At 38.6% G+C, this 21,999-nt stretch overlaps 1 protein-coding gene across 1 annotated transcript in view; it reads right to left on the bottom strand.

The window, feature by feature from the left end:
* Window positions 1-1,915: 1,915 nt before the first annotated feature.
* The window catches only part of KAT2B (lysine acetyltransferase 2B), a 104,992-nt gene continuing 84,908 nt past the window's right edge, over window positions 1,916-21,999 (bottom strand). Inside the window, exons 12-18 of the mRNA XM_060099482.1 lie at window positions 17,655-17,765; window positions 14,325-14,468; window positions 9,639-9,753; window positions 8,053-8,089; window positions 7,750-7,813; window positions 7,567-7,651; window positions 1,916-3,917 (exon numbers count right to left, since the gene is read on the bottom strand). Coding sequence (XP_059955465.1) covers window positions 3,724-3,917; window positions 7,567-7,651; window positions 7,750-7,813; window positions 8,053-8,089; window positions 9,639-9,753; window positions 14,325-14,468; window positions 17,655-17,765 — 750 coding nt within the window. The 3' untranslated portion in view covers window positions 1,916-3,723. The remainder of the gene's footprint in view (window positions 3,918-7,566; window positions 7,652-7,749; window positions 7,814-8,052; window positions 8,090-9,638; window positions 9,754-14,324; window positions 14,469-17,654; window positions 17,766-21,999) is intronic.

The following is a 21,999-nucleotide window of genomic DNA, read 5'->3' as shown; positions in this document are numbered from 1 at the left end:
TTTGTCACAGCTTACCCTTCCCCCTCCCCATATCCTCAAGTCCATTCTCAAGTAGGTCTGTGTCTTTATTCCCGTTTTACCCCTAGGTTCTTCATGACATTTTTTTTCTTATATTCCATATATATGTGTTAGCATACGGTATTTGTCTTTCTCTTTCTGACTTACTTCACTCTGTATGACAGACTCTAGGTCTATCCACCTCATTACAAATAGCTCAGTTTCGTTTCTTTTTATGGCTGAGTAATATTCCATTGTATATATGTGCCACATCTTCTTTATCCATTCATCCGATGATGGACACTTAGGTTGTTTCCAGCTCCGGGCTATTGTGAATAGAGCTGCAATGAACATTTTGGTACATGTCTCTTTTTGAATTATGGTTTTCTCAGGGTATATGCCTAGTAGTGGGATTGCTGGATCATATGGTAGTTCTATTTTTAGTTTTTTAAGGAACCTCCATACTGTTCTCCATAGTGGCTGTACCAATTCACATTCCCACCAGCAGTGCAAGAGTGTTCCCTTTTCTCCACACCCTCTCCAGCATTTATTGTTTCTAGATTTCTTGATGATGGCCATTCTGACTGGTGTGAGATGATATCTCATTGTAGTTTTGATTTGCATTTCTCTAATGATTAATGATGTTGAGCATTCTTTCATGTGTTTGTTGGCAGTCTGTATATCTTCTTTGGAGAAATGCCTATTTAAATCTTCTGCCCATTTTTGGATTGGGTTGTTTGTTTTTTTGCTATTGAGCTGCATGAGCTGTTTATAAATTTTGGAGATTAATCCTTTGTCAGTTGCTTCATTTGCAAATATTTTCTCCCATTCTGAGGGTTGTCTTTTGGTCTTGTTTATGGTTTCCTTTGCTGTGCAAAAGCTTTGAAGTTTCATTAGGTCCCATGTGTTTATCTTTGTTTTTATTTCCATTTCTCTAGGAGGTGGGTCCAAAAGGATCTTGCTGTGATTTATGTCATAGAGTGTTCTACCTATGTTTTCCTCTAAGAGTTTGATAGTTTCTGGCCTTACATTTAAGTCTTTAATCCATTTTGAGCTTATTTTTGTGTATGGTGTTAGGGAATGATCTAATCTCATACTTTTACATGTCCCTGTCCAGTTTTCCCAGCACCACTTATTGAAGAGGCTGTCCTTTCTCCACTGTACATTCCTGCCTCCTTTATCAAAGATAAGTTGGCCATATGTGCGTGGGTTTATCTCTGGGCTTTCTATCCTGATCCACTGATCTATCTTTCTGTTTTTATGCCAGTACCACACTGTCTTAATTACTGTAGCTTTGTAGTATAGTCTGAAGTCAGGGAGCCTGATTCCTCCAGCTCCTTTTTTCGTTCTCAAGATTGCTTTGGCTATTCGGGGTCTTTTGTTTTTCCAAACAAATTTTGAAATTTTTTGTTCTAGTTCTGTGAAAAATGCCAGTGGTAGTTTGATAGGGATTGCATTGAATCTGTAGATTGCTTTGGGTAGTAGAGTCATTTTCACAATATTGATTCTTCCAATCCAGGAGCATGGTATATCTCTCCATCTGTTTGTATCATCTTTAATTTCTTTCATCAGTGTCTTATAATTTTCTGCATACAGGTCTTTTGTCTCCTTAGGTAGGTTTATTCCTAGATATTTTATTCTTTTTGTTGCAATGGTAAATGGGAGTGTTTTCTTGATTTCATTTTCAGATTTTTCATCATTAGTGTACAGGAATTGGGCTGTGAATTTTTTGAAACTTCACACAAATGCAACAATTCTGAACACCTTCCTCAACACACTTAAGACCTAAGAACTAAGGATGTAATCAGTCATCAACCAGATCGTACATTTGCCCTGTAAACTCAATCTGCCAGAAGAAGAAAACACACCACCAGAATAAGAGCTTTTTAAAATATAATTTAAAACTATTTTGTACCAGTACAATATATTAATTTTACAAATGTAAAATTTTATCCGCTGTTAAAGCATTTGCAAAAACCACACATCCTACTTCAGCTTTATTGCACAATATCTATAAGAAAATATTAATTTTTAAATTAGAAAACATAAAAATGCTTTCAATATAGAAGAGACAATCTGATTTTAAAGACAATACTCTATAAGAATGTCTACCCAGAAAATAACAAACTTTCACAGGATACCAAGCTGGCCAGATGGTTCGGCAGATCCAGTACAAAGCATTGTTGAAAACCAGTCCAAGTTACTTAATCCAAACTGTATCATCCTTCTTCATTAGAAATCCAGATGCCACACAAGGTGGTTTCTAATACTTTAAAAAGTTGAGGCATTTCTCAGTTGTGAGCATTCTGAATCTATCTTATATATTAAAAACAATCCTTCCAACTTCACAGCCATCTGCAGGGTTTTTTCCTTCATGCAGATTATCTCTGGCAACTGTGTTTAATGTCTATCAAATAATCATTTCAATTCTTTTATGCTGATAGAAAACATCAAGTTAAACATACCTTTAAACCTAGTCCTTTACAAAAATCAGTTTATAAATTTGTATCATAAAAATTAGTGTCGAGACCATCAAGGTGGCCTTCGTTTGTTTTATATGAGTTGGTTCTCCCAGAGCTGGGATGGCGGACGTCCCACTTTTCAATGTAGTGTTAATCAGGAAATAAATCCAAGCACTAAGCTGGAATCCCAAGACGGGTTAATAAGGTTGTATGATGGATTTTAGTGGGATAGTATTACCCTGGGTATATATACCAATGTAGGTATTAAAATACTGACAGCAAATCTTGGTGGTAATTTAATTCATCTCCGACAATGAATATAATCTGGAGATGCAATCAGTGAGGTTGTGTGTATTGTAGAAAGGGAAAAAAATCCTTATTTAATAGAACAAGGATTCACTAAATTTGATACATTAAATAGATTATACATCCTTTTTTGTTAAAGTATGTTGATTCAATCTCAAGTGTTTTCAAATGGATGCCTTTGTGGCCCAGGAAAATGCCTTTTGGAACTTATGGCCTGCATAAGCAAAGTCAAATATAGTATTACACACTCGTAGAGAAAGTAATCATTAAAATAGTGGTTATGCACTCACAAGTTTGCTGTAGGTAGACAGAATTATCAAAAACCCAGATGCTTATAAAAAAGTTTGCATTATTTAGAATTTCTTCCTTAGGAATCAAAGCAGTTGCTTTCTGGAACTGCATTTTTTCAGAACTGCTCAAAGCACCTCACCTAGATGAGTGTTTTTTAAAAATATATATAAAAAGTCTACCATGAGACTTCAAACATCACATATTTCACCTTTTACGGGCTGTTTATCATGCATCCCTTCCTTTAAAGTCCTTCAGAATAAAATAAAAATAAACTCTCACACTCCATTAGAAAAAAAGGGAAACATTCATGGTCTGAAAATTTTCTGCATTCCCCCAAATCTTGGTACTATGTGCAATTTCCTCATATACAAGTTTTGAGGAAACCCCTGATCATCTATTATTGAATATTCAGCTAATGGACATGCCATAGAAAGTTGATATTAATTGTAGTGAATAGATTAAAATCTATTCCATAAAATAAAAATGTTCTATGACTTCAATTTAAATACATATCTGAAAAGCTAAGAGGAGGTTTTCTGTTTGTTTTTTAAAAGTGCTAATTATTACAAGTATCTTCAATACGTTATGTCCAATTCTTTGTAAAACTAAACCATGCTTTAGGCACACTGCTTGATGAGTTTCTAAGAAGCAGAAGAAAAAAAAAATATCACTTGTCAATTAATCCAGCTTCCTTAATTTTACTGAAGAAGAATTTCTCCAGGATATTGGCACATTTGTAGTATTCACTCTCAGGGGGGTTGTACTCTTTGCAATTGGTAAAGACGCGCTGTAAGTCTGCCATGAATAATTTCTTAGACACGTAGTACCTATTCTTGAGGCGTTCGCTCATGGTTTTCAGATCTGCACAGGAAAAAAAAATATTAGCCATCTTTGACTCCTTTTAAACACCAGCTGACAAAAGTGAGACAGGAAAAGAAATCTATGTCATCAGTTTGATCACATTTTCACCATCCCAATGCCTTTCTTTAAGAGAAATTCATATGATCAAGGAAAACAGTTCTTGAGTCTTATGTTCTTCCTTTTGTGAGGGTATCCTGTGCAAAATCACAGTGTTTTAACATTGAAGGGACCATTATTAGTCATCTGGCCCAATCCGCTCTTCAGCACAAGGAAGCTAAGTAGATTAGCAGCAATAAGTACGATGAACTAATTACTGTTAGCTCTTCATTCAGAATTATACAGAAGAGGCTTTGTCTATACATGGAGCACAGCAGGTGGAACATTTGTATCGAATCATTTCATTACTTAAATCAGAACAATCAGACTGAGTTTGTTTCTCTAAATTCACAGTTGTTCTGGTGCTGTAGAGATAGAACTAAAATGGAGAAACAGATCATAAATACATCTGCAAATATACCAGTGACCTTGCATGTAAAATGGTTCCGGTGAATTTAGTTTCATGCTCCATCAATGAAATAAGAATGACAAACTTTACTTAATAATCTATTTTCTAAAGCAAGTAAGCCCTGCGAGACAATTGTCAAAAAGAATATTTTCCCAATATATCTACTTGCTTTAAATTATTTTACAAAGGAAAACAGTGCTTCATCTAAACTTGTAAGAATATAATGGGGCTTCTTTAATCTTCACTCTCAGAACCAATTTAAAGAATTCCATGAAGATTAGAAGATGCTAGCATTTGTCTATTTATAGGTCCCTAGTTGTCTCTAAGTCTGGTTCTATCACTAAAAATTATATCAACTATTAAACTGGATTAGCAGATACACTACTATATGTAAAATAAACAACAAGGTCTTATTGTATAGCACAGGGAACTGTAATAAACTGTAATAAACCATAATGGAAAAGAATATGAAAAAAAATTATATAAACTCTGCATGAAAAAATAAGTCAAAATCACTAAAGAAATACGTCTGACTACCAACAACCCAAATTCCCACTATATTATCAAATTTTCCAGAGGGAGAGAAACTGACAACCAAATACACTGAGATTATCATTTAATAAGGTAAATAAACTTATGTGCAACATCCCAAAATGGGGAGAAATTCATTTGCATCAAAATCCTAAATCTAAATCTAAACTCCAAAGGAAAAATAGGAAATATCTGCTTTCACCTGTTTCCTTTGACTAAAGCCTTTTTTTTATATATATATAAAGCCTATCTTGGTTAGAAGTATGTTATCACATCTGTGAATTCAACTTTCCATTTTCTTTCTTCTCTAACTGAAACAGCTTGGAGGGAGAGAAAAACTGAAAAGCATTAAGCTACACAAAGGCTTGACAAATAGCCCAGTAAACGTGTCACCTGAGTGTAACTGAACAGCTGAAGAGGTGCTCTCGTTGAATAAAGAAAGAGCAGTGGAACCGGCCTCTCTGAGTAAAACTGGATGCTTACCCTCCTCCCACCTAAATGCCCACCACTTAGGATATGATGCCTGATATCATGTTTACAATGTTTAGAAGGAAGAGACATGTGACCAAAAAAAAAAAAAAAAAAAGTAAAGGGGGAAAAAGAATGAAACTAGACACAGAGAAGTTTACAAAAAAGCTTTCCCCACTATTTTTTGGAAGGCGGGAGGAAAGGAGCGATGGGGAGAGCCTCAAATACAGCAGAAACAAATCATGAAGGTGTTTGGAGCTTTCTGAATAATTACAACCAACTCTGCAAGTTTCCTTTCTCTATTTCCTTTCCATTCTAAAGTTATAGATAACAGCTTCCTTCCTCTGGCCTTCTTAGAAGCTTTTGGTTGACCAAATGGCCTGGGTTACAAAAGAAGGTGACTGAACACTAGTGAAAGCAAACATGGAGACACCACTAAATTATTCATTAAATCCCCAAAAGTTGGGAATTCTGGGTAAATAGGAAAGCCCTGCCTAGCTACCCACATGTGGGAAGCTTGGGCCACTCCTCAGACACTGTACTAAATGCCATTTCCTTAACGAAACAGGTTGGATCTCATCCATATGGAAGAAAAGAGGGTTTTTTAGGGCATGGGGGGGAAGAGAAGAAATGTTTTTTGAAAAAGCCATGAAGGCAATGGTAGAAAAAATGAAATTACTGATTGTCAGTCTTGTCCTCAAAGACATGACCATCTTAGGGGCAAGGGCATCCCAAGAAAACAAAGCATTGCTCCAACCAAAGAGCACCATTTATTGTTTTCATTAACACTGCTTACACACACCTCAGCCCACCACTGGCCTTGTTTAGTGGGGTCAATTGTCCCCTCACGAGCATTCAGCTGTGCGCACAAGTGGTGTTCAGCTGTGCGCACAAGTGGTGTCCAGCTGACGAGGTTCCCACCCTCCTCTGGCTGGACCAAGCAGAAAGCTTCCAGAGGGCAGGCTGTGAGTAAGCTATGACAGACAGGACCCACTGGACCTGCCACCGCAGGGCTTCAGAGTGCACACGGACAGGGCCGTAAACCGTTCTCCCCAGGCTCACACAACCTCCCTTGAGCATTTCACAAAAGAACTTGAGGCAGCCCAGGTGATGAGGATGCAAAGGACTTAAAGGGTTTTAGCATATTTTTCACATCCTGGGAAATACTGATTCCCAAGTCACACCTCCATTCAGAATTCTACACTCCTTCAACCTTTACTGATTTTCATGTACTGAAATACACAGAAGCGAGGCAGATAGAAAAGGGAAAGAAAAGCGTATGGATGTGTGTCCACTTTAAGGACCAGAGACTACTGAAATCATTACCACCACTGTGGAAAACATTCGTGTGATAATGTCACAGAAAAATCTACAAATAACTCTGTTATCGGGAAGCTAATGGATCTATTTCACTCTTCCTTTCACATCTTAAGACCTTCTTAGCACCAGGTAGAAAAGGGACAGAAGATACAGGCTCTCTCCAGAAAAATGGCCACACAGCTGATTGGAAAAAAAAAAATTCAGCTCGTGGTCTGTCATCTGCACAATGCCAAATTAGTTTAATTTGGGGATTCTCAATTGACTCAATTAATCATTCCTTTTAGCCTGGTGCAGACACAGCGGCAAATTCCACAATTCTACATTTCTAAAGGTATTTTTTTGTTTGTTTTGGGATGTGGGACAAAGCTTAAAATACAAGTATAATTAGTGACGCTCAGTCTCCTTCAAGAGCATGGAAAATCAAGAGCTGCCTTAATGATTATTTCTCCATCTAAGAGTACAGCAGTCAAGCAGCTTGATCTAACTCCGTTTACCTTCAAAAACTCAGACTCTCCAAGCATTTCAAGAGGACAAGCTGATGTTTTTCCATTGGCAACCAAACTGAATATAGTCAAGGTTATGTCCACACAGCTGACTCTCATCTCCAGTGCCATCTGCAGCTCGCATTGATGGTGTGGGCGCTACAGGGCAGCGGCAGGAGCCTAATGAACACGGCCATCCCCTCCCCTTTACCCTCCTGCTCTGATTCCACCGGCCCTCCACCCTACAACAGAAGAGTGCACATCAACCTTGGCACCCCTTTGTCCCCCACACCGCCATCCAGAGAGTTTTAAATCTATACTTAGAAAATTTTAATGGCATTACCCATGGGGAACCTTATAACTTCATAATATCCTGGAGCTTCTGTTCTCTTCACGGGTTCCATGAAGGGCCAAGCGCTTTGGTGGCTCTTGGGTAAAGAAAAAAGTAAGGTATCTAATATGGAAATGCCATGTGGGAAATCATTTCAAAATATTTGCATGAGGTGAAGGAAAACAAAACACCCACCTTCACCTGCTGGAGGATGCTCTTGAGGGTGCTATAAAGCTGGTCGGGGTCTTTGGGCTCTTTACTTGAAAGGAAAAGAATAAACAAGAAGGAACAATGATTACTTTTCTCTTCTCTTGCCAAGTGATTCCAGCTCATTTTTACATAAACTTAAAATTAGAAACATTCCAGAATTTTTTAATGAAAATTGAAACCTAACAAGTGTTGTGATGGTGACTACAATCAATTTGCCTGTTTTCTCTAAGTTTCTGGGAGGGGAAAAGAAAACACTTGTATTAATATCCTCTGGCCCATCATACTTACTTTTTCTCTTTTCCACTCGGTTTCCAGCCTGTCTCTCCTATATATCAACAAAATTAAACACTGAATGAGAACTGCTTTTGGTCAAGAGAATAACATATTTAATATTTATCAAAAATACAATTAGTTATAGCCACGACTCAATAAATGTCTATATCTGAAAAGAGACTGAACTTAACTACAGTTCATTCTTTACTTCCTCATACACCTGACAATACAAAACATTTCCAAGACTGACCTTGCTCTGTTATACTTTTTAAAGCAGGAATTTCAACCTTTCAGAGGAAGGCATAAAAAACAAATATGTCTGGTACTGTGGGTGTGTATTTTTTTAAAACCCTAAGTCACAGTTTTTGCTAATCACCCTGTGAAAGGGTTAAGCTGTTGTTTTAGGTTGGAACAAACTCTGTCCTGGTCTCTAGTTTATTTGGGGCAGACCCTGCTTGTAATGCAAGATGGTTTAGTGTAGCAGAAAGAAGACACAGCCTGGAGTCCAATCGACCAGGACTGATTTCTTGTTCTCTCCTTAAAAGCTAATGTATCCGAGATAAGTTAGTCAACCTTTGCCTCTGTTTATCAACCTATAAAACAGAACTCCAAAACTGAGCTGATGTGATTCCTTTTGAGATTAGTTGATATATGTAAAAACACACAAAACAAACAAACAGAAGAATGCCTTGTACATGTAGGCATCCAGGGACAGGGTAGCTATCAATAAGGATAATACATGCAAGCAAAGTTTCCAGGTGTGACAAGAAAAGTAAGATCTGCTGTAGGGTTTACTCTGTGATGAGGAAATATATCTTGCCCATATAATGTCCTATTTTCTCTGGAGAATTTTAGTTTGCTTGCTTTGGTTTTGTTCATATTAAATCTTCAATATACTGGATGATCCTGGATTTGAACCGAATATAAGTACCGATATTCATAGCTTTTGATCTACAAAAACAGCTATTTTATATGTTTTAACCCAATACAACTCATCTCTAATATACTCACAGAGAAGAACCCTTGGGAAAACTACTCTAAAATAGGGAACTTGAAACAAAGTATATGCTTTGCAATCATCTTGTTTAGAGGTTTGTGGAAACTAATTCAGCCCAAGCACAGTTCTATGCAGGCTGCACCCAGGAGGGCAGTGAGGCAGGGTACCAACAGCAAGGTGTCTAGAAGAGGCCAGGATGGGGCTGCTACTATTCCTGACATTCACTGGCCATGCGCTGTTTAAGGTTAAAGGGCTTAACCATCCTGAGACTCAACCTTCCCCTCTGAGTAGAATTCCCTGCCATCAAGGTCACATATGGGGAGTGTCCAGCACGGTGCCACAAATAACAGGCTCTCATAAACGATGGACATTAACAGCTACAACAAGAAGAGGTCAACTAAATTCTCTTCGATTTGTTTGCACTGGGAAACAGAAAAAAGTTGTAAAAGGAAAGCATTTGCTCCCTTCTTAAAGACTACAATAACACAAATGGAGACAGACAGGGGAAAAAGCTTTCCAAATCACTGCATTCTGGTATAATTGTTTCCAACACTGTCATGGCATTACCAAAAGGTTTTGCTTTTAGAAGAAGATCTATACATACGAATTCCAGGAATGCTTTCTATAGGGATCTGCCGGACTCCATCTTTAAAACAGGAAAGTCCCGGGTAGACTTTCCGAATCTGGGCTTGTTTTCTTTCTATCAGCTTTTTAATGATCTGTAAAGCACAAGAAGAAAATATGTTTAGTGAAAGAAGTCTGTGGCTACAGTTTAAGTCAGTCTAAGGAGTCATTTTCCTAACAAAATTAAGTCTTCAGGAAACAAAAGGGTGAATGCTATTAAACAGTAAGACATGAAAGCATTCTATTATACCATGCCTTTAATGTCATTCACCCAGCCGTCTTTGAATACTTGTCCCCTGCCATTGAAAAGAAGCCAATACTGAGAGAACACACTGCCTCAAGGGCCCACTGTCCTCTTTAGCATAAGCGCCAAATGCTCTGCTCCCTCCCCTGGGAGCCTCAGCCTCAGCAGCCCAGGCAACGTCTGAACCTCTTCACATCCCATGACCAGGAACTGTTCCCTTCTACTCGAGGGGCAGACAAACTCACGAAGTCCCCAAAGCCTGGGAGGATGGTTCCTATTATTCACATTTTTCAAGGCTTGAGCCCCAACCTATGCTGTCTGCATCTAAAATGCAGCTCTAATGAGCAAAGGCAACACAACCAGGATGGGGGCCACCAGAACTGATTAGGGAATTTTGAGAGGTGTCCATTTGTTTTATAAAATAATTCCTAATGCCCTGAGGTAACTATTTCCAGAGCAGTTTTCCCTTTAAAAAAGGAAAGGAAAAAATAAAATAAAATAGCCCTCAAAAATCACCATCTTGAGATTAACCATATCATAACTGAATTTTGGAAAACACAAAACAGTAGCAGTCATTCATCGAATTCACAAAGGAAAACAAAAAAGTTCTAGTTCCTAACTGCTTGATCTCAGACATAAGGCTGGTAAATGCCATAGCATGAACGCATAATCTTAACAGTTAAACATAGGACTTCATAAAATGAATGGGACTGGCAAAATATATTCCTGGTAAATCTATTCAGGGCTGTCCAATAGAAATATCATGTAAACCACTCATGTAATTTAAAATCTTCCAGTAACTACTTTAAAAGAAAGAAAAAAAAGTAAAAAGAAATAGGTGAAATTTTAACAATATATTTTTATTTAATCCAATACATCTAAAATATTATCAGTGCAGCATATGCTCAAGAGAAAAAAAATATGAGATATTTTACATGGTTTTATTCACACTAGGTCTTCAAAATCAGAGTGTATTTTACACTTACAGCACATCTCAGTTTTGACTGGCCACGCGGCAAGCACTCAATAGCCACGTGTGGCCAGTGGCTACCACCTGGGACAGAGCATATCTAAAACGATGCTCTGCATTTGTTTGTAAGTCCAAGTCTTTTTAAAAAAGAATCCCTGGAAACAACCTAAATGTCCATTGACAGATGAATGGATAAAGAAAATGTGGTACATACATACAATGGAATATTACTCAGCCATAAAAAAGCATAAAATAATGCCATTTGCAGCAACATGGATGGACCTAGAAATTATCATACTAAGTGAGGTAAGTCAGACAGAGAAAGACAAATATATGATATCGCTTATATGTGAAATCTTAAAAAATGATACAAATGAACTTATTTGCAAAACAGAAACAGACTCACAGGCACAGAAAACAAACTTATGGTTATCAAAGGGGAAGGGGGGGAGGAATAAACTAGGAGTTTGGGGTTAACATATACACACTACTATATATAAAATAGATAAACAGCAAGGTCCTACTGCATAGCACAGGGAACTATACTTAATATTCTGCAATAACCTATAATGGAAAAGAATCTGAAAAAGAATAGATGTGTATAACTCACTTTGCTGTATACCTGAAACCAACACAACATTGTAAACCAACTACATTTCAGTAAAAAAAATTTTTTAAAGAAAGAATCCCAATGACAATTTCTTATATGAAGGCCTTCAGAAAATATAATTTCAAATATAATTTTGAAAGTTTTTTCTCTTCACCAAGGATGCCCTCAAATGTAACAGCCTAGCAGGTGGCTTCCATACCCTCAGGTAGCACCCTTGAGGTGACTGGTAATGGAGGTGGGGCGCGGGGGGCTTCACAACCTCTCTGAGCCTCTGAGGATCACTTTGGAGAAAGAAGACATTTCACTTCCGTTCCAGTCTCTTATCTTCACCTCCCTAGAAAATGTCTTCACTTCATCACCATGTTGTCATCTTTCTCTACTCAAACCCATCTCTCATTCCACCGCTGTTGGTGTTAGTCTTCCCAAACAGAAAATTGGGGGAACTCCCCCATCTTTACTATTTCACCAAGTTTTAGCATGTCTTCCTACAAAGATCCCATTGCTTTTCCTCACTCTTACTTTGGCCCCTCCAAGCCCAGTCTCACGTAGCCTCACATGTGAACTGAGATTTAAGAATTACCCCCACTTCCCAGCCCCCCAGACACACCCACACTCAGTCCTGCCTGCTCACGGCCTGTTCACACTTTCTCAAGTAGTGGGCTTCATCACCCACACGCCTATGGTCCCAGGTGTGCAGATACCCATGAATCCACTTATGTTGGACTCTGAATCTCTGCTCATGCTTGATTCCCTTCCAGGCCACCCCATTCTAGACACATGTCCCATGACGCCACCTCCGAAGATGCGAGATGATGCTAGGGCCGCTGCATCCCACCCTGCCTTGGAGTCCTCACTCCCCACAGCACTCAGCTCCCACCCGCCGCTCCACCTGTGCAACTGCACTGGTTCTCTCTCCACCCCCGCTAACCACAACCACAAGTGACTGCTCTGTATGCTTCCACAGCGGGGAAGACCCTCCATCTCCCTACAATTTGTTCCTTCCCACTATTCGTCCCTACCTTCCCCAAGGGGGTTTCCAGAGCTGGAATAAATGACACTTGTAAAAAATCACTTGAATTCTGTGGAAGAAGATATTATGTGAATCCAAATACCTTCTTAGGGTGACCTCCGATCTCTCATGCATTCAGTGGTGCGCCTGTTAGGGAAGGCTGGAGGCTGAGAGGGAGGTGGCGGGGGAGGAATCCAAGGGGAAGAAAGGGGAAGGGGATGGGGCGCTGTCTTCTCAAAAGCTGAGGCTTTGCTGCCATCTAAAACAGCTCTGCGCAGAGGGCTTCCCCTGCATGCAGGAAGGGCCCACTGATCTGGACTCTGAATTTGCAAACCCCGCAGGGGGCATCCTGCTCTTGGCTTCTACTGCGGAGACAAGCTGCGCTGCGAATTCAGACCTGCTCATGAAGCCCAGCCTGCTGTGCTTGTATTAACTCTCCAAGCACCCTATGTGGAATTCTGTCTTAGGCTGACGTCTCTGACCAAGAAACAACAGAGGTTGTTTTTATTTTCTAATTTAATAAAAGCCTTTTGCTCACTTCCATGGGAAGCATAAGAACAACTCTGAGCTACTTTAAGTAAAAGGAAAATACTTACTGAGCACCTACTATACACCAGACACTGCGTAAGGAGCTTTACATCTGTTATGTCAGTGACATCTGACAAGTAACTAAGAACTGGGATCAGGGAAATGAGCAGAAACCAGAAAACAAAGACAGGTTTAAGGCAAAGGTCTTTTTTGTTACTCGCTAGAGAAAAGTACACTCGAACGAATAACAGAAGTATAAAGTGGGACTGATGTGGGGTGACCCAGGTGCAAGTTCCCAGTTTTTGAACTCCAAGAACTAGGGGGACCAAGGGGATGATCCTGGGCTTACCACATAAAGTTCATTCATTTAATAAACGGCTTCTGTTACACTCCCCTAATTATGATCTCTGTTTCTTTTCCCTTAGAGAAATGTAAAAATTACTATGTAGTCAAATCTATCAACGTTTCCCTTTACTGCTTCTCTTTTAGTTCATATGCATAAAAGATTTCACCCAGCATCAGATACCAAATCACTTGGTACTTCCCTTGGCAGTCCAGTAGTTAAGACTCCACGCTTCTACTGCAGGGGGCGTGGGTTCGACTCCTAGTCGGGGAACTAAGATCCCGCATGCCATGCAGTGTGGCCAAAAAAAAAAAAAGAGTCCTCTCCAGGTAACAAATCACTTACTATCTGGAAGTATAAGCCTTCAGAACTTACAATGCAGAAAGAGAGGTGAATACAACCTAAGATAAATATGGAAGGTAATGACTAACTGAAATTCAAATGAGTGGATCAAACTAGTGCTCAAGAAGTTCGAAGAGGAATGGAAAACAGGCGGAAGCGGTCCCATCTCTATCTGTGTGTGTGTGTGTATGTGTGTGTGTGTGTGTGTACACGCATTGGGAGAGGAAGTGGGTAAAGGATGAAGATACCAAGCAAGAGGGTTAAAGCATCAGTAACAGCCTTTGGAGATCAGTTTAGAAAGGGAAATAAAGAGGTGGGTTTGAGAAGGATGCATGAGGCCAGCAGGTAAGAGGCCTTGAAGGTGACATTAAGATTTACTATCATATTTTACAAGTTTTGTATTTTACACCAATTTAACAGGTACTGACCCCCTGAGAAGTGGCGATTTAGAGAGAAGATAAAGGATACCTTCAAAGAAGAAATCTAGACAAAACAGAGCAAACCGAGGTCATGGTACCCAGCAGGCCCACACCCACAGAGCCCAGGGATGCACACTTCACCCCAAAAGAGACTGGTCTGCGCAGACCAGTCGGGTTCCCCCGAGTCAGTCATGTACTTACCTCCTTCTGCTTCTTAATGATGACAGAAAATTCCGTGTATGGGATCTGTGGATTTAGCTCACATCCCATTAAAGTGGCTCCCTCATAATCCTTGATGTAGCCAACATATTTGGTTTTAGGGATTTTAATTTCTTTGGAGAAACCCTGCAAAATCAATAATTTCATTTATACAGGCTTGTGCATCAAACATCCTCTCTGAGTGCTAACTATGTGCTAGGCCTGTCTTGGTGCCCAGCACAGGTCAAAGCTCTCATCCTATTATCCTGGGGAGAATTAGCATGCAACCCTTTCAAGAAGTTCAGAAACATCAAAAATCAACTGTGCAGGGCCTCCCTGGTGGCGCAGTGGTTGAGAGTCCGCCTGCCGATGCAGGGGACACGGGTTCGTGCCCCGATCCCGGAGGATCCCACATGCCGCGGAGCGGCTGGGCCCGCGAGCCATGGCCGCAGGGCCTGTGTGTCCGTAGCCTGTGCTCCGCAACGGGAGAGGCCACAGCAGTGAGAGGCCCGCGTACAGCAAAAAAAAAAAAAAAAAAAAAAAAAAATCAACTGTGCAAATAGGAAGCAATTCAACATAAAAAATAAACCTAGTAAAACACAAATAATATTAAAAAGTCTTTAACAAAAATGGCTATTAAGTAAAAATAAGGTTTAATTTTGCATTAAACTGCACAATTTCTCCCAAAGTAGACAGGGGGCCTCTAGGATGCTCCACAATCAATAACTAAAATTGATCTAAATTCTGAAAGCAAAATTTGTCCAAAAATATAGCAATAAGAACCTTGATGTTGAGGAAATGAAACACCTACTTGATAGGCAAAAAAATTCCAGACGGATTTCCCTGGTGGCGCAGTAGTTAAGAATCTACCTGCCAATGCAGGGGACACAGGTTCGAGCCCTGGTCCAGGAAGATCCCACATGCCACGGAGCAACTAAGCCCGTGCGCCACAACTACTGAGCCTGCGCTCTAGAGCTCGCGAGCCACAACTACTGAGCCCACGTGACTAGAGCCCGTGGGCCACAACTACTAAGCCTGCATGCCTAGAGCCCGTGCTCCACAACAAGAAAAGCCACCGCAATGAGAAGCCCGCGTACCGCAACGAAGAGTAGCCCCGCTCCCCGCAGCTAGAGGGAGCCCACGCACAGCAACGAAGACCCAACGTAGCCAAAAATAAAATAAAATAAATAAATTTGTTAAAAAACAGAAAAACTTCCAGACCATCACGACAGTGGTTGTTTCAGTGATATTAATGCTTTGCAGTATATTCATTTACATACTTTAAGCTGTAATAATATAGTTATACAGGGCATATAGTCATATATATATATATATATATATATATATATATATATATATATATATATATATATATTTTTTTTTTTTTTTTGCGGTATGTGGGCCTCTCACTGTTGTGGCCTCTCCTGTTGCGGAGCACAGGCTCTGGACGTGCAGACTCAGTGGCCATGGCTCACGGGCCCAGCCGCTCCGCGGCATGTGGGATCTTCCCAGACCGGGGCACGAACCTGTGTCCTCTTCATCGGCAGGCCTACTCTCAACCACTGCGCCACCAGGGAAGCCCTAGTCATATATTTTTAACAACTGTCTTTATGGTGCCTATTTCAAATTTTTGCAGAAAATTACTTGGACTTTAAATTTCCTGCCTCCTCTTTCAGCAAAAACTTATTTTCCAAGCAATTATTGACATCAGCCTCAAAGAGGACCACAGACAAGTCATTTAAGAAGCATGCCTGAGATTTCATCTCTACAATGTCGTTACTGCCTAGGAAAGCTGACACTCAAGCCCCCAGTAAAACAAACCCACTGAGTTCTCTATAGTGAGTTTTATTATGAAAGTCACAAAGGCATCCTAAAGAATGAGGAGAAAATAAATAGGAGGTTACTTATCTGACATCAGAGGAGTGAAAGCTTTCTAGTCATATAAGGACTTGTATTTTAAAAAGAGGTTAATAGATTTTATGTAATAAAATCTTTAAAATTCTGTACATTAAAAAAAAATCCATAAGCAATGTGGAAAACAAATGACAAATGGGAGAAAAATCATAAAATAAAAGGTTACTACCTTTATATATATAAGTTCTCATAGATCAATATAAAAATAAATATTTTAATAGAAGAAGAGGCAAAATGCAATGAATTGGCAATTCAAAAAAAGAAGAAATACAAAGGGTCAATGAACAAGGAAAAACAAGTCGAACTTCACAATAATCAAATAAATGCAAACATGCACAATTTGTCACCTAGGAAAGGGGTAAAAAAAATTTTTTTTTCAATTATGAACTTGTTTCCTGAGCTCCCTTATACATTGCTGACAAGAGGAGAAATTATTTGGCAGTGCAGAACAAAACCTTAAATACTTCTGGAAGTGCACATTCACACATGGACACTTACTTAAAAAAATACCTAAATGTCCCCCAAATGTGGTATTGGTTTAATAAATTATTCTCCATTTATACAAAATTTCAGAGAAGCATCAAAAATCATATTTGGAAAATCAGACTATATTAAGTTAAAAATGTAAGTGATTAAATTACATGCAATAATGAGCCAATTTTTGTATTTATATACACAGAAACACACACAGAGAAAAAATATTAGAAGGGTATCTGTCAAAACGTTAACAGTAAATTTCTCTGGGTGGTAGAATTACAAGCAATTTTTCTTCTTTTCTTTGTGCTTCATTTCATTTTCCAAAATTTCTACAGTAACTATACATTACTTTTGTCATCAGAAAAGTAAATGCAAAATGTTTAGGAATTTAGAATTACAAAGCACTATTAAAAAATATGTAGCAAAGTATAATCCTCAGAGTGCTGAAATGGAAACTTCCGACAGAAAGAACTAAGATGCAGCCAAGCTCCCAGCCGCCTGTGTGCTGTTGGACCAGGATTGTTTGGAACCCTTTGTAAACATTAGAATTTCCTCTCTGCTGTCATAAATGAAGGTCTTCCAGAGACTGAATCTATTTCTCTCATTCATGGAGAACTCTAGTCCCCCAGCAATGGGAATTTCTCCTTAACCTGGGGATAGCACATTTTAGAATGTCAGGATGTAACATTACACTTCACTTATAGATGACGTTCATTCATTCACTCAACAAACATTTATTTAGTACTTACAATATGTTGGTCATACCCTCTAGTCCAGACTGAAGCTTACCTCTTGCTTAAGGCTTGCAAAATAAATGGATGCCCCTCTTATAAGCAGAAAACAGTGGGGTGCGGAGGGTGGGTACTTATTTGCATGAAAGCTACCTGAGTGCATATTAAGAAAAGGAATGACAGAACAGGGTTGCACGTGAAAAAAACCCACCTGCTTCTTGAAATATCCAATTGCATATTCATCTGCATAGGTGAGAAAGTTCAGGATGTCATGTTTTATGTGATATTCCTTCAAGTGGTTCATCAGGTGTGTTCCATAGCCCTGTGGCAAGTCAGTATGCAGACAAATATATTAGTTTCTGGAGAAAAGAAAGTCCCATATTTTCACTGGGAAATACTGGCAAATTTAGGAGTATATATTGCCAATATAACACCAACACCCTTCTTGCATTTCTGAACTTTGAAAATGAGCTGTAAAACAAAACAAATTCAAAATCCTTGAATGGAGATGCAATCATCTTTTGAAAATACAAGTTTCTGGCTCTTCGAAAAGAACACACCAAGGCTACAAGCTGCTCATTCAGTCCTAGAGATTACACGTTGAATATTAATAAAGAGGTTTTTGGAATAAATACTGATTATGAATTTCTGCTTATGGTTAAAGTATATGAGAACCTGAGATGAAAAGAGCAATGTAAATGAGAAGGGCTAATCTCTACTAGAATATTAACTAATCCAGGTGTTTCCTGCATACAACAAATCAGCAGTCCTTCCAAAGAACTGTATCATTACATACATAGGGTTTTCAACTTGGTCTTATCAGACCTTTCCAAGCAAAGTCTGAGAAACCCCGAACCTCTGAGTGAGCCAGAAGACATTAGGAAGTAACTAAAAATAGTGAACAATGTTAAATAAATTAATAGTGAAATATGAAAAAAAAAAGTAAGTACCAGATTTTTTGGTGATGTACAATGCTTAAAGAAAAATCTATAAATTTAAAGGGATGGTTTTAGACTCCCATAAAAAGAAGATGGAAGTAAACCCAAGCATCCAGATACAAATATCTTCACATCAATATTTTAGAATTTGGTGACACACTTTTCTAAAGAACTCAAACATGCTCATAGGTATGTTATCATGGAACTATAGGCCCACAGGGGAGAAGGATCTTTGGAAGTCGTCTGGTCTAATCCTATCCCATGTGACACTAGAAGTCTCCTGCCATCTACCTTGGAAAGGTGAGCTGCTAGAACACCTCCAGTTTAGGGTGCTCGCTCAGTCCTTAGACCAATTAATTTTCAACCACGGTTATGGTTGGGAAGTTCTTCCTATGTTCACCTGAGATCTGACCCCTTGTCCCTTCTACCTATTGACCTTAGTTCTACTCCTAGAATAACAAAGACTGGTCCCTGCTTTTAACAACTCTCCAAACCCTTGAAAATTATCCTCCCTCACCCATGCCCATTCCTACCTCCCAGGTACTAAGCCAAGCTTCAGTTGTTCTTCATATGGCATGATCAGAAGACCCTTTCTCAATCTAGTCACACTTTTCAGGGTTTTCTCCTGTATAACAGGAGTCCCCAACCCCTGGTTCGTGGACTGGTACCTGTCCGCGGCCTGTTAGGAACTGGGCCACACGGCAGGAGGTGAGTGGCGGGCGAGAAAGCGAAGCTTCATTTGCTGCTCCCCATCGCTCCCCATCACTCACATTACCGCCTGAACATCCCCCCCACCCCTCCCACGGTCCGTAGAAAACTTGTCTTCCATGAAACTGGTCCCTGGTGCCAAAAAGGTTGGGGACCGCAGCTGTATAACAATACCCTTCTAAAGCATGGATCCCAAGACCAAGTATAATAATATTCAGGGGACAGTCTGTCCAGTACATAGGAGAAGAGTATTACCATCTCCCTATTCTGGAAATTATTCTTCCATTGATATTACCCATGGACATGTTAGCTTTTCCCAAACATATCACAACACCGACACATTGTGAGTTGGAATAAAACTTGGATAAAAAGACGAATGAAATCTCTCTCTTCTTGAGAAGATAGTAAAATGGAGAAGACAGACATACAGAACTCATAATTACATATACAAGTGGCTGTTCAATATGGTAGCCACTAGCCATGTGTAGCTTTTGAGCAATGAAAATGTGACAAGTCCAAATGAGACATACAAGTGTAAAATACACACCAGGGGAAAAAACTCTCATTAATGACTTTTAAAGTGACTACATGGTGAAATGGCAGTATTTTGGATACATTAGGTTAAATAGAAAATATCAAAATTAATTTCACCTGTTGCGTTTTACTTTTTTTTAATACGACTATTGGAGATTTTTAAATTACACATGTGGCTTGCATTTGAGGCTCACAGATGTATTTTTATTGCACAGCACTGGTACAGAGTGATGTATTTGTACCTATAATAGAGAAAAAGGCTATAAGATATTTAAGAGGGAGAAGGAAAAGAAGATGTGCAAGCTAAGCCTTAAAGAAGTTTTGTCAAGTGGTAAGAAGATGGACTGGAAATCTAAATGTAAGGAAAAATAAACCCATACAAAAGTATTATAAAAAGATACAGGAAAGTGGGTTTATAACCTAGGGATGTAGAAAGGCTTCTTAAAGAAAATATAAAATGTGAAAGCACAAAGGACTGATTATTAAGTAGACTACTTCAAAGTTTAAAACTTCTTTTACAGATTTCATAAGCAATTTAAGATACCATAAACAAAATGACAAAATGGGATGGTATAGATATACAAGATATTATAAAAAATTAACATCAAGAATGCATAAATGATACCTTCGATAGGATCAATACAAAAAAAGATAAATAAAATCATCAAAGGAACAGGCAATAAATATAACCAAGAAATTAAAAAAAAAAAGATGTTTGATCCCAATAGTAATCAGAGCACTCCATCACGAGATGCAATATTTCACTCAGCAATAGGCAAATTTCTTTAAGGTTGACAATACCCAGGGAAATGGTACTCTCCAGCACCACTGGTGAAAGTGTAAATTGGTAAACCCACTGAGAAGGGTGATCTGGAAATAATTTTTTAAATTGAGACTCTGGCCATAGTCATTCCTACAGTGATGCCACTTTTCAGCATCTAGAAATCATTTCCAAACAGAGCACCGTTAGTGATAGAAAATAACTGGAAATAAACATGAATGCCTTCCATAGGGAACAGTTACATAAATTATGGTCCATCTACATTAGGCAAATCTATATAAAAAGAATAAAGTAGCTCCATATTAGCACTGTCCAATAGGGATTTCTGCAATGATGGAGATATTCTGCATCTATGCTATCCAATATGGTAGCCATTAGTCACATGCAGCTACCAAGGACTTGAGTGACTAAGGAACTGAATTTTAAATTTTATTTAATTTTAATTGATCTAAATATAAATTTAAACAACCACATTTATGTACTAAAGTTGAAAGATCCCTAAGATATAATGAAAGGTTTTTTTCAATTATGTACAGTATGAATTCTAGGTATGTAAACAACAACACACCACACAGACAGGTACATGTCCATGTACATAATATAGAGAAGCACCTAGAAGGATGCACACCAGGCTGACAATGAGTGGATGGCAGGGGGAAAGGGGGATGGGATTTTTGCTTTCTCTGAAAATGTATCTGTACATGACCTATATAATTAAATATTATTTTAAAAGAAAAGTTGGGGGAAAAAAACCAGAGAAAGGGAAGGGTTGGCTACTGCATGTGCACAAGAATAGTAATATCTAGGAATCAGTAAGAAATATGTCCTCTGATGAAACTCACTTTAACCTAGATGTGAGTTTAACCTAGATGTGGTTGATGGAAGAGAGTCAGGCTTTCACGGTATACACCATCTTGTAAGGAGCTAATAGAACTATACATTTTCTCCCCTTCACCCACAATCCAAGGATTTTACTCAAGAAGAATAATAATGGTTCTTTTGTAAATAGCTTCTCAAAACCTACATAAGATATTCTTCATCAACAGCCACTAATCTGTCATTTCTCCAAAGAAATTTTCCAGATTCCAACTGCTCGTGAGTAGGGACTGAGCCTTTTAACTTGAATCCTCTCTGTGTACTTCCTTGGTTAAAGAGGCACTTACAGTGTTAAGCTATATGCAAATGTTTAGATTTTTCACCCCAGAACTATTTCCCTCCTTTGTATGCCTTTATTTTCAACTATCACCAAAAGGATTCCTTTCCAAATCTACCTGGTAACTTCATTGTTTATTTAAATACTTACTATGGTAAATAAGTATTAGCCATGTAACTTTAAAGTTGCATATAATGTCAAACCCAAATAGTTCTTAGATAAGCTATTCTAAAACCAGTTGAGGAGCTTTAAGTAAATTCTCAAATGTTATCTTGCATGTGTTTTGAGCAAGATAAATTCATACACAAATCTTATTTAAAGCATTCACAGGAATTAGTATATAAGCTTAGTCTCCAAAATGAGTGCATGCAAATTTTAAAGTATCGTTTAGCCAAGATTTTTAATATCTCAAATCAAAATTGTAAACCTCCACTTACAAACT

The sequence above is a fragment of the Mesoplodon densirostris genome, chromosome 5 (genome assembly GCF_025265405.1).
Source record: "Mesoplodon densirostris isolate mMesDen1 chromosome 5, mMesDen1 primary haplotype, whole genome shotgun sequence".
Classification (NCBI taxonomy): Eukaryota; Metazoa; Chordata; class Mammalia; order Artiodactyla; family Ziphiidae; genus Mesoplodon; species Mesoplodon densirostris.
Note: the sequence above shows the minus strand (reverse complement) of the source record. Positions and strands in the feature narration are given on the sequence as shown.